General features: G+C 44.8%; 1 protein-coding gene across 3 annotated transcripts in view; it reads right to left on the bottom strand.

Annotated features, from left to right (window-relative positions):
- Window positions 1-13,538, bottom strand: part of Sh3rf1 (SH3 domain containing ring finger 1) — a 158,075-nt gene that overhangs the window by 30,845 nt on the left and 113,692 nt on the right. For all 3 annotated transcript variants that reach the window (XM_050161831.1, XM_050161830.1, XM_050161832.1), the window contains exons 5-6: window positions 7,896-8,195; window positions 3,777-3,887 (exon numbers count right to left, since the gene is read on the bottom strand). In XM_050161831.1, the coding sequence (XP_050017788.1) occupies window positions 3,777-3,887; window positions 7,896-8,195 (411 nt within the window). The remainder of the gene's footprint in view (window positions 1-3,776; window positions 3,888-7,895; window positions 8,196-13,538) is intronic.

The following is a 13,538-nucleotide window of genomic DNA, read 5'->3' as shown; positions in this document are numbered from 1 at the left end:
TACACACGTATATACGTATATTCTGATCAAAGAAAGAAACTTTTGATCATACCCTACCTTGTAGCCTGATTTTCACTTCTCCTGCCAAAGACTTTCCTTCTTTCTCCTCAAGCAACAAGGTTTGTAGTCTCCATCTGTGCCCTACTTCTGATATGGTTCTTTCATACTGATGCAGTCTACCAACTGAGCGATATCCACGACCCTAATGTTTCTACACACACACACACACACACACACACAATCTCAGAATCCAAGTACTTGGGAGATAAAGGCAGGAAGATTAGAAGCTCAGCGTTATCCTCAGTTACTGGTGAGTGTAAGGCCAGCCTGGAATACATGAGATACTGTCTCAAAAAGGAGGAAGAAGAGAAGGAAAAAAAGCTTAAACAGGGTTTCTAACCTTGAGAGTTAAACCTAGCTGTAAGCTGCTGCAGGCAGTATTTGGCCTTCAATGACCAGCTGCCTTGTGGTTCTTTACAGCTAAGCATGTCACACAGTCTGGGCAATTGCTCCTTTTGGGCATTCTTCTGCTCCTGTGACAGGGCTACAGGTCTAAGATCTCCATCCTCCTCATCCCACAAAACAAGTCAGCAACAATAACAGGCAACTCCTATTAATAGGCTCATGCCTGAACCAGACAGCTGCGACACTTCTGCTCACGACGCAGGAGACTTAACACTCTCACTGCTGCACGGGACATGCTGGCGACATATGCTCATAAATAACTTCATTCTGCATAAAAGATTTAAAAATCTCAATTTATGAAAAAAAGCACTGGAAATAATTTTCATTTCCTATCCCAGGGGTGACATTTACTTCCTATTAATCCACACCATGAAAAGCCTGTTTGATTTGTTTGGTTTTTTTCCCCCCCTACCAAGCTACCTCCTATTGCTATGATAGCAAAGTCTCCTGAAATGCTGCAGGTTTTAACCAGAATCCTTGCCACAATTAACTGGAGCTACCAAGGGCACGAAGGCAGGTGCTATGGAGTTTCCTATCCAAACCCAACATTAAGTCCACAGCATTTCCATCAACCTACCAGAGACTTTGTGATCTACCCATCTCTGGGGATGACAGGCAAGCCTGTTTATAATTAGTTTTTTATTAAATGGAGCTGGCACAGTAGACAGTGTTTAATAAATCTCTCTCTTGCTTAATATGCAGTCTTTCTTATAAAAATCCTAGGATAAAAATGACTGAACATGAATTAATTTTTATACGCTCTCCTGTGGCCTGTTCCATTGATTTGGCCTAGAGTCAACCCCCAGCAAAGAACTGGCCATTTATTATATTACAAAATTTTCAGTTCACAGGGGCTAAAACTTGGCCAGCCTTGTATCTTTTACACTAATTAATTTTTTCTAGGATCAGAAAAGTCAGTCATCCCTTTCCCCCTGAAGACATGGAGTTGGACTGCTTCCTCGCTCGGAGTCCTCTAGTGTGGAACTATGCTGGGCTGGATGTGTTTTGTTGGTGGGGGAAAAAAAAAAGAAGTGACTCCCCTGGAGATTGGAGGGCAGGATGGGTTATGAAATCTGGCTTCAGTGAAACATTCATGGCTAACAGAATCTTATGGAAACCACATTTAATGAACGCTCGCTGAAATTCATCTTCTCCCCAGATGAACCGAGGCCATGTCTCCTTCACTAAGCTGCTGCTATCTTAGCAAGGAAGCTGTAATTGCTCAGGGAGCATTTTAAAAAAGAAAAAAAAAAAAAAAGGAAAATTCAATAGCTTTAACCTGTGAGTAGAACCTGCCAGAGTGCACTTAAACTGAAGAACATGGTTTACTCTGCGAGCATCTTTAAGAGCCTGAGAGAAGTCAGGTAAAAGCTGCAGTCATTTAGGACCTTGTTCTAAAACTCAGCTTTTCGTTAGCGAGGAAATTTACCTAGCCAACATTAACATTAAGGAGAATGACGCAGCTGGAAAAGGAAGGCAGTGAAAGCCTGGCGGAGTCACTACAGTGACTAGAGTGTTGTGAGGTCCTGGCTACAAAGCCAGCTTTTACAGAAACTAGCAGAGGAAACCATGTTTACAACCCCCACAAAATCCACAACCTAAAAACAGAGCAGCTGTTTGGAAGCCTCACTGTGGCTGGGACAGAGAGCAGGGAAAACCGCACCCAAGTGCACCTGGCTCTCCATGGCATCCTTTGGGCAACAACGCCACAGTCCCAGCCCCACTTTGTCAGTAGAGAGCCCAGAGAAGAGCAGCAGCGGCCACCCTCCCTCATTCTCCCCCTCCACCACTGAGGAAGGCAGGACTCCAAGGAGCTCAGAGTAGGAACCTGGAGGCAGGAATGAAAGCAGAGACGGTGGGCAGAGACTGCTGACTGGCCGGCTTCTGTGGCTTGCTCAGGTACCTTCTGCAGGCCAGACCCACTGCCTAGGGCTGGTATGTTCCCACAGTAGGCTGGGCCCTTCTGCATCTATCAGTGATCCAGAAGATGCCCCACAGACATGCCCCTTGGCCAGTCTTGTGGGGGCTGTCCCTTAATTGAAGCTCCCTCTTCCTACGTGTGTCTAGGTTTGTGCCAAGTTGACAGAAACTAACACGCACAGACACCAAGGCTGGAAGACGCTGAATAACTTTTCCAGGGTCACATGATAAATGAAAGGCTGAGCTGAACCATTCCAAGCCTAAAACCCTTCAACGGGCTACACAGTTTCTCAGGGAGGCTCATCAGACACTGCAGGTGCTGGACCAGGGAGGCTGATGCCAGGATCCGGCACCAGGCTGTCTGATTGAGTGATGATGTCTATCCTCATTCCACTTGGTGCTGAAACCAGTGGTCTGAACGCTTAACCAAGACATTAGTCTGAGTGAGAGATGTCTCATGTTCTCTAATGCCTTGTAGCTCACTGAACTGTGCTTTTTTGAACCAACAGGGCTTTTTTTTTTTGTCTACTCCCTAAGGGTGTATTTGCTTGTTTTCCTCCAGTGTTCTTCTTTCTTTATACCCATCTCCCTTGCCTATTAAGATTCTCTGGGACAACACACCCAATGCCCACTCCATGCAATTGGTGACTGGAGTCTACCTGTGGAGTTGTTTTTGTTTTTGTTTTTAATTTATTTAGTATATAGTATTCTGCCTACATATATACCTGCAGCCAGAAGAGGGCACCAGATCTCATTACAGATGGTTGTGAACCACCATGTGGTTGCTGGGAATTGAACTCAGGACCTCTGGAAGAGCAGTCAGTGCTCTTAGCGGCTGAGCCATCTCTCCAGCCCTACCTGTGGAGTTTTTAGAAGAAACATCAACCTATTCCACAGGACCTTCCCAGGGCAGCAGGGACCTTGAAAGAATCTCTATGAGCTATGGAGGAGAAGAAACTAGAGATGACCCCTAAAAGCTGACATTTGGCATCATTTTAGTGTGTGAATGAAACCAAGCCACTTAGCCTGGGAAGATCCATGTCTTCAACATTTCTATAAAATATATCTTCAAAAAGAATAAGCAGAAGCTAGAAACCCCACAGAAATAAAAGTTAAGCCTTTGGGAAATCAAACCAAACTTCAACAAAATTAAATGTAGTTTTCAGAGCTCTCATAGCTCCAGGCCAGCGACTGCCACTGTTAGAAACTTTGCAGGTGACTGGCAAGAAGTCGTCTAACTTTTTTTTGTGCGATTTGCAGAGACAACAGAAGGGCAGACGCAGTCCCACCTGGCAAGCGTCCGTGTGCACCGCGGGAGTTGGTCGGAATGTGCCAGATCTTCAAGACTTAAACGCCTCATAGAGAAATAAAGACACGGAAATGGTACTTACTCCAAGGGCAGCTTGGTAGGAGACATCTGACGAGAACGTGAACGAAGGGCCAGTTGTCACAGGGCTGCTTGGGGGTGGGGTCACAATTAACCCAGTGGTGCTAATATGAACCTGCCGAGGAGAACAACTTATTAAAAAGACAGCGTATGTTTTAAAAAATCTGTTTTCTCTCTGTGTCTGTCTCTCCCTGCCTCGCCCCCCCCCCCCGCCTCCCGTATGTGTGTGTGGACATGTTCCATAGCGCACTGTGGTGGTCAGAGGACAATCTCTGATGCTGATCTCCCCATCTATTTTTATTTGAGATAGGGTCTCTTGTTCATTCAGTTACCTATGCCAAACAAGTTGGCTTGTATGGCAAGCGCTTTACCGAGCCCATCTCCCCAACCCAAGTTCACCATATTTAATGCAACAGATTCTACAAGTAGAAGTCACATAAAAAAGAAATCTGTATAGAATGTTATTTGGGGGAGGCAGAATCCTTTTCCTTGTATTCAATCCCAAAATGTTCAATGATCTAACATGTATCTGATATGCCAGTCACTGCAATGTGCTGTTTCACACAATATGCTCCCACGAATCCAACTGTTCAGACAGTCAGCCTGGGGCTAACTAGCTTCACACTCCCGCGAAGGCCCTGCTAAGGTCAGCCATGGCTCAACACTCGTCCCTCTACTGATCTGCCAAATCTATGGAAAATTCTGAGGTATTTTTCTATTTTCAAGATCATGCTTTCAGACCTCTATCCTTCAGTGAGGACCGGCAATCAAGACGCAGCTGCCGAGATGTGCCTACAGCCGAGAATTCACTATAGAATCTTACAGGAATAACACCAAGGCAGACTGTTTTCAAAGGTGTCATCCGTGACAAGACCTGAGATTAATCTACCAGAAAGAAACTGAGTTATTTTGGTCATTTCACTGCTGCCCATTAGTAGATCAGTCTCACTCGGGTTGCAGGGCAGATACAACTGCAGGATACTGGGGGTACTACTTGGTGCTGCAGACGCGAGGAGAGTAGTTATGGCAACGGTTGGGATGTCTTGTCCTCCACATGTACAGCAATGCAGCTACCCAGCACCTGTTTCCCCACAGACCCACAACCGTCAGTCGGTCCCTTGTACAAGAAGGGGCTAGGGAAATGAGAAGGGTTAGGGAGAAAAATCAGGGCAATCGGATGGGCCTTCTTGCTTTTCCTGGGGGGACCAGGGCAATATAAAAATGCCTCAGAAACACTTGACATCGTGAATCCTGCCTCCGGGTGACACATGCAGAAGTCATCAGGGGTATGGTCAGGGGCAGACCGAATGTCTTCACGTGCTTCATGGATGTCAGTCACAACCACCTGTGAGCACGCGTGTCAGGGGTCCACCTGCAAGGCACAGCTCGGAGGTCGGGTTCTAGTTTATACACTTTCCAGTTCAGTCCTCCCTCAACAGACACTAAATACAATGGCAAGCAAGCCCTTTGCCCCTCTGCTGCTTGGCCATCCTGTTGATGGAGACTCTGGATATGACACGGGGAATCTTTATCACCTACAGCATGATGACATGGACTTTTCATACGGTGGAGAAGTGGGCTCCAAGTCAGCCCATTTTCTAAGTACCATTACAGCAGCACTCAACTGCCTACGCCGCTGTATCACTGAGCTCTCATTCAGATGCCAGAAACAAACAAATACGGACGTGGTTAGGTCCGTTTCTTCTTATTTTGTAATAACTGTAACAAAATCAAACCCTAACTAATCCACTAAGAAGAAAAAAAAAATAGATTGAAAGACAATTGAAGCTAAAGGTGAGTGTCAGGAAGGAAAATGAAATCCTGCTAGTGGCAAGGATTCCGGGACCGCATCTCTTGGGACAGGCCGGTTGGAACAGCTTCCCATGGCCATTTTCCTGCATGCTCTCCTCTCCATGCTGATGAGGACAGTGTATGTGCCTGTGGTGCAGGCAGCACACACACACACGACACACACAGACACACACTCACCTATACACACACTCACCTATACACACACTCACTTTCTCTCTCTTTTACACACACACACATGCACACAGACACACACTCACACACAGACACACACTCACACTCACACACACACTCACTTTCTCTCTCTCTCTCACACACACACACTCTCTCACACACACACACATACTCACACACAGACACACACTCTCACACACATACTCTCAAGGTTTCTTGTGGACCGGTGCCCTAGATAAGTGGTGTTTTCTGTAAACCTCAGCGGGAGAGCCAGGCAGCTCTTCACACACCTCCCATCTTCTGCCTGAAATAACTTCTCCCCGAGGCAACACCCACCACTGAAAACAACCAACTGCTTTCAGAAAGGGGGGGGGGGGGTTGGTTGAAGGGGGAACTGTTTCAAGAAAACAGAAAGAGCCTTGTTCCCTAAACTACTCAAATTCAAGCAAAAATAGACCCGCTTTCGCGTATGTCTGTGCACCACATGCATGCCTGGTACCTGAGCAAGTGAGGAACCTCATGTGGGCGCTGGGAATCGAACCTGTGTCCTTCACAAGAATAACAAGCGCTCTTAATTATTGAGGAGGCAACTCTCCAGCCCCCCCCCCCAATTTCATGCAACCACTGGTTATGTGAACAGTAAAGCACTTCTCTCTTCATCTAGTTTCCAAGCAACTCATCCATTGGACAAGCATTTGAGTGCTTGCTGATGTAAGCCATACACAGTGAGCGAGCGAAATGAAGGCCCTCCCCCTCCTTGCACTCACGCTAATGTATCTGCGTATATTCTATTTTCATCATTCAAATCAAAAGTTCTATAACCTTGGAGTAATACATTTAATTCCTGACATGATGTGTCGTCAATCCAGAGATGTCAAATCAAATAGATAAGAAAAACCAACTTTTAATAAAATTAACCAGGAAAGCCCAATTTTTAGTCTGCAACACCATATAGAGACTTATTAAACTATATGAACTTTTTCAGGGTTGGGATTATATATTTTTTACTTCTTTTTTTTTTCTTTAATAGGAATTTCATTTTTTTATATTTTAAGGAAAAACAACCTAAAGTTTCACTGTGGAATAAAACCTGCATGAAATTAAATGATCAGTAAGCGCCTTCTCCCTGCGGTGTTGGGCTGCTTTGGACAGGGCTCTCTGACCTCCAGGCTGGGAGGAACGTGACAATGACATAAGAGTCACACTAGACCAGAGTAAGCCCTCCATATATCCCTACACATCCCTATATATCCCATTACATACTGTGCCCAGGAGTCTGATAATAAAACATTCAACAATCAACTGCCAAACGCATGGGTGAATGTTTGCAATCGACACCTACATTTTTAACACACAAATAGCACGCGGCCATGTTATTTAGTACAGTCTCGAGCCTCGATGGAGTAAGGAGAGTTTCAAAAGGGCAAGGTTAACTTCTACGCTGACCTGTGAGAAGCTGCAGGTGGGAGCTCACTGTACTGAGGAACTGTGAGCGTGGACAAAGATGAAGTTCTCAAGCACAAGACCCCCCCCCCCCCCGGGATAACACTGGGAAGTTTTGTAAAACTCAGCGAGTGCCTGAAATCGATAGCATTGTTTGACACGCTTTGTAGGTTCCAATACTGTCTCTGAGTCCTGATACACTCAAGCTATCTTTCCCTTCTCCATCTTTCTACTGAGAACACTGTTGTGCTTTGACTGTGAAATGTCACCTATAGGCTCCTGTGTTTGAACGCTTGGCCATCAGTTGAAGGTGCTGCTCGGGAAAGTCATTACATCCTTAGGAGACGGAATCTAGAGAGGATGAATCGCTGGCCCTGGGTCTGGAGGCTTGGTAGCCGGACCCCAACTCCTGCCTAGGGACGTTAAGCTTCTTAAGCACAGACCCAATGTGAGCAATCGGCTTCCTGCTCTGAGCGCCACGCCTTCCCTGTCTGCGGTCACATCTCCCATCACAGCCAGACGGACTGCATCTCTCTGAAAGGGGAAGCCAAAATAACCCTTTTCTCCCCCAAGTTGCTTTATCACAGCAAGTAGCTACGACAAACGTGAAGAACGTAGCAAGGAAAGCGACCCTCTTCTGAAGTTTTCCCCCTGGTGAATCTGCTTCTGCGGCAGACGGCAGCCGCTGCCCCTGTACCTGAGACGGGGCGCTGCAGGAGAGCCCAGACAGTTCGCTGATGCGGGCCGCGGCGGTGGGGTTGCTGGAACTGATGAGCACGGGAGGACTGATCTCCATGGAGTGGCGGTGCTGGGATGCCTGGGAGGACTTGTTAGCCATGGTAAGGGAGGTGAAGGAGTGTCGCTTCCTGGTGTTCTTCTTGGTGTCAGCGTGTTTGGGGGCGGTGCCGCTCTGCGCTGTGGCTGACGGGCATTCTGCGGTGTCTACAGGTACTGGAGGCTTGTCCCACTCGATCAGCTGCTTGGCAGCCGAGTTAAACTGCAAAAGCAAGCAGCAGAACAGCACAAGGTCAGACAGCTCTCGGGGGGTTCAATGAGCATGCTTTTCTCTGAGTGTTTTCGCCTATAACTCAAAGCCGCCATGTTAACACTTGCATATGCAAGTTAGCGTCTCTTCCACGCGACACGTCTTCATAATGGGACCTCGATGTACCTACACCACAGGTAGTTATTAACATAAAAATAAGTAGTTCCAACATAAGGCTGAAAAGATAAAGACACGTTCCTAAGAATTTGGGAGATGTTTAAGTAATACAAGAGTTTGGCTCATTGTTGAAACAGAGAGAGGAGCGATGAAAAGGGTATTCAGGTATTCGCCTGACTGACCGCGGTCCCCAGTAGCGACTGCCTCAGGGCTGAACACAGGAAGAAGAACGGATGGGTTTGGCACAAGCAAACAAGGAAATAAAGACCAAAACCATGCAATACTGAGGTGTGGACCTCCAAACAAGCTAACTCCCCTTGTCTCTCTCCCCATATTTTGAGGGAAATCTCACAAAAGTTGGTTGAAATTCCTGCCAGGTTTTTGTTGCTGTTTTTTTTTTTCCTCCTCAGACATTCTGTCAGTTATCACATGTGCTCAAAATTCAGCAAGGTTAGAGCGGAAGTTCCAGCCCAGCTGTCACCCCCGCTTGGTCTATCTGAAGCCCCAGGGTAACGCGACGAAACGAGGGGACAAAGTAGGGTGAGCTGGACTGATAACATCGGCAGGAAAGGAGAGGACATTGGGCTGTTTGTTTTTCCCTGAGGTGAAACAAAAACACTTCCGGAAAGGCCTTGATGCTAAAAGGCTGCATATATTAGAGACTCCTGTGACAAGCAACTTAAGGAGCACAAAAATACTGAGATGAAATAAATATAAGACGTTGAAAATGAACCGCATACTTCTGAAAGGCACTGTGGGGCCAGAGGAGGTTCTCCCCAACATGACTCTCAGCCCTGCGGGAACTGCTTTATACAAATTAACATCATCTAATATTTGGTTTTCTTTCTATCCACCTCAATTATCCAAACCATGTCTTCTCACCCTATTGGTGAGACTCCGCTGCTAGGGAAGAGGAAAGCCTTTTGGGTCGATATCTAGAGAGGAAATAAGCCTCCTTCCCATCTTCCATGAGGCAGGGTTAACTGCAGCTTGGTAGCCCAGAGCTTCTCCAGATGACAGGGGATCGACCGGCAATTTGTTCCCGTGGCTCCATGGGGACGTGCAGTCAGACGGCCTGTCTGACATAATTAGTAGGGCCAGCCCTTTCCAAACACAAGCATCTTCTTGACCCTCTGAAAAAGAGTGTGCACGGGAGAAAGTTTCCAGAACAGGCAGTCACACCTTACCAACAAGCAGGTGACCGTCAGGAAGAGGAGGAGGATAGAGAGGCCACTAGCATGTGTTGAAGGGTAAAGGAACGTGTTAAAGGGAGGCCCACCTGGAGCATTAAAATCGCATTGGGTCAGGAGATCCACAATTTATAAACCCTGCTTTGATCTAGGTATCCCCCTCTTCAGAGTAGGGGCGCGAGAGAACCAAATGCCCCCAGTGAAGCAATTGTGACTCTGGTTATTTCTGACGGGGGCCCAGCTCTGAGACCTCGGTGAGCTGCAGTGAGCCCCGTGGGGCGGTCATCTTTCCTACACGGACAAGCAGGCGAGAGTAACTGCTCTTCCCACTCCAGCTCAGGACTGACATGAACGGCAAATGCCCCAACAAGGCAGGGGCAAAGGAGCAGAGGGTTCTTAGGTGCTCATTACCTCCATCCCGATACCACAAATCCTCCAAACAAGGTCCTAGTCAGCCCACAGAGGTGGACGATGAGCTCTGTGTGCCTGTTCTGTGGAGTAAGAAACTGGGGATAAACTAAAGATTTCTTTCTCACGGGAGCCAAATACAATTAATAAAGGAAAAAGCTACATCTGTCCGATACCACATTTAAATGAACTCTGAGCCTAAACCATTGGCCACACCTGGTCTTCTAAAGACATAATTTGTCGGTATGTGTGGGTGGCTATATGTATCCGAGTACATTTGTGGGGGTCTGAGAATAGCTTACAGGAGGTGGTTCTATCCTTCAACCCTGAGGGTCTTGTGACCAAACTGGGGCCATCAAGCTAGGTGGCAAACACCTCTACCTGCTGAGACAGCTCACCTGACCACCTGTATTAAAATATTGTGAAATGTTATCAAATACTTGTCAGGGTTTCACCTAGGCAAGTAGCAGATATCATTAATACCTGTGAATACTGCTGACGTCCATTCGCTGTGCTCTGATATGACTACCTTGCTAGTTTGTCGTGAAAATAATACTAGGTCCCTCTTAGGTCTTTTTTACACATCTATTCTCCATTAAGTAAGTACAATTTGAGAACACTATATGCTGAGTAATTTACTAGCTGCTGGACATAACAGACGAAGAGAAACAATTTGAAGGTTTTTTTAATGTTTAAAAATGATTTATTTTACATATGTTTTGCCTACATGCATTCTGTGTAAGGGTGTCAAATACCCTGAAACTGAACTACAGACAGTTGTAAGCTGCCATCTGGGTGCTGGGAATTGAACCCAGGTCCTCGGGAAGAACATCCAGTGCTCTTAACCGCTGAGCTACCTCTCTAGTCCCCTGAAGGAGTTTATAAACCGACATAAAAATAATGGGCATGCTTTCTGTGATCTTACACGCAGCAGCTTTTGCTCAACTGCCTTTTGCAGTTTGTTCATGTTACTTGATGAACCACATGTTTTTTCTCCTTAACTGTGGCAAAGGACCCATTATGTGTCTAATTCTATACTTGTCCACCAACTTTTCTCCTCTTACCTTCCAATAGATTTTTGTTTATGAAGAACAATCTTGCCAGGAAAAAAAATGTACATAATTGGTGGACAGAAAACCTCACCTAGAATAATCCAGTTGATGGCATAAGCTCTCTACACAGGTAGACCTCATAGTGGGTGGCTCAACTAGTAACTGGCAAAGGACCACAATTCTAGTTTGGACACTGCTGTTGGCCAGCTCTATGCCCAAGGCCGCCATTGTTCAGCTACTGACCACAACTCCTCAGGGACAGGTGAGTAAATACAAGAAAGCCAACAACTCTGATATGTCTCTTTTGCTCTCTCCCCCAAAAGGAATCCAGAGCTCAATCTCCTGATTCCCTTCTAGCCCTCTGAACACCCTACTTTACTTCCGCGCCATTTTATTTTTACACGTGACAGTAACATTCACTAGCAAGATGTCATCATCCTTTAAAAGTACTTTAGATTTTTCTGGAACGGCAGAGGTTGGTATTAGTAGCGCGGCTCCTTGCTTTTTTCTAAATTCCAGAGAAAAACCATCAAATGAAGGGCTACAGAGTAGAGCATTAGGTAAATCTGGCAGAAATCTAGAAGCCTTCTACTGTGAGTATAAAGTAGCCTTTGTAACAAGAGGGAGTCAAGGGTCTGACAACTTTTAACAAAATTTTGATAAAATTCACGAATGTTTGCTTGAGCTCGGTGGGCGTGGGCTTCCTCTGACATTTATCCCACCATGACCTTTAAAGTTAAAAGTGCGCTCATCCCGTGCAAAACAAAGCTTGCCCTAAAAGACCTTCTCAGCGTGAAGGAAAGGCCTCAGATAAGACTCAGGTGGGACACAAAGTAGAGATCAGCCTTCTAGGCTCTAAAGAGATTTTCTTGAATTTCTCATGAACTTTTACATTTTTTCCTATTATTTAATTTATTTGCTTTTGTGGTGCTGGGGAGTGAATGCAGGGTCTTACACGAGGGAAGTTCCATGCCACTGAGCTATAGTCCCAGCCTTCTCGCTTATGTTTTGAGAAAGAGTCTCAAATAAATCTGAGAGGAAATATTGATAAAAATAATGCTAATAAAAACAAAACATCCTGGGGAATATTAAAATACAGTTGTGTCTGGTTGACATCTTTGCTAAAGAGAATATGGCCTTTTAAAGGACAAACGCAACATTTTCCCCCAGAGGGAACATAGTTCTGACAGTCACTATTTTATAAGAACTTTTACACAAGAGTAAGTCTCCAGTTTTTGGAAAATGTACAGCACCAAAAGCAGGTTTGAGAAGAAACTATCATAATTTATAATGCACTAGAGTAGAATATTACGGAACTTTTTTCTTCCCTAAGGCAAATAAAACTTGTAAAGTGTACTATAAAAGTAATTGAACAGTCAGTCCTGGTAGCTCACACCTGTGCTTGTGACACTGAAGAGGGGGTGGGCAGCCTGGAAGGATAAATGTCACAAGTTCAAGGTCGGCCCAGTCTATGAGGTGATTTCCAAGCCAGGCTGCCTTACAGATTGAGACTCCAACACAAATGAACCAAAAGGTAATTAATTATCTTTAAACACGAAGCAAATGGTATAGACTATTATGGGACCAAACGTCAAAGATCTCAGCCGGTTCCTTACGCCTGTCTTTCTCTCCCAGTCCATTTTCAGGGGCATTTACATTTAACAGTTTACAGCACAGCCTTCTGTAAATTTTAATGCTGCCACGTATGTATCTGCTTTATTGATTTCTTTACCACGGCTGAGTCCAGGCAGAGCACACTGTCACTGAGCAGCTAGGGAACATCTTCCCACACCCGTAGGCACCATGGCTTTCTACCATATAGAGGAAACACCATCTTTACTATATTGCTGACATGCTTATAACAGCACAACCATGGGGTGAAATTGTTACATTAATGTGTGCTTTAAAAAACATTTGTATCCCAAAGAAGTCTCAATTTTCACTTTATATTGTTTTCCAAATATTAGCCTTAATAATCATGTTCAAGTCTCTACTAGTTGAAATTATTTCATATTTTTTAATTTGTATTTCTCTTAATGAAACAGATCTTTTTTTTGTAGTGTTTTTATTTACATACTTTACCCATAGTTCTATTAGGTTTTTGGCTTTTTTTGAAAACAAATTTGTACTACAAATATTGTTTTTTATATGAAGTACTCTTTATTTAATATATGTGAATTTTTATATGCATTTGTGTATATGTCTAAATTGAAATATAGGTTCATGTTACTAGTTTATAAATAAATTTTTAGTTTATACTCCAGATACAGCAATATTTTCTATTATAGCAATTCAATTAAACACCGTGTTCTCAAATAGCTACATTTAGAATAAAAGAAAAAGCTTTCAGGTAGATTTAATATTATATTTTATCTAGCCCAGTATAAACAAAATATTATCATTTCCACCTAGAACTAATACCAATAGCACACCAAGGGACAACTGCAGAGTCCTGCCTTTAGTCCTAAAGTGGTGCTCAAATCCTAAAGAGTTATCTCAAACAGTGTAGTCAACAGGATTTGTATCCC

Source organism: Alexandromys fortis, unplaced genomic scaffold (assembly GCF_014885135.2).
Source record: "Alexandromys fortis isolate MF-2015 unplaced genomic scaffold, M_Fortis_MF-2015_v1.1 scaffold_137, whole genome shotgun sequence".
Taxonomy (NCBI): Eukaryota; Metazoa; Chordata; class Mammalia; order Rodentia; family Cricetidae; genus Alexandromys; species Alexandromys fortis.
Note: the sequence above shows the minus strand (reverse complement) of the source record. Positions and strands in the feature narration are given on the sequence as shown.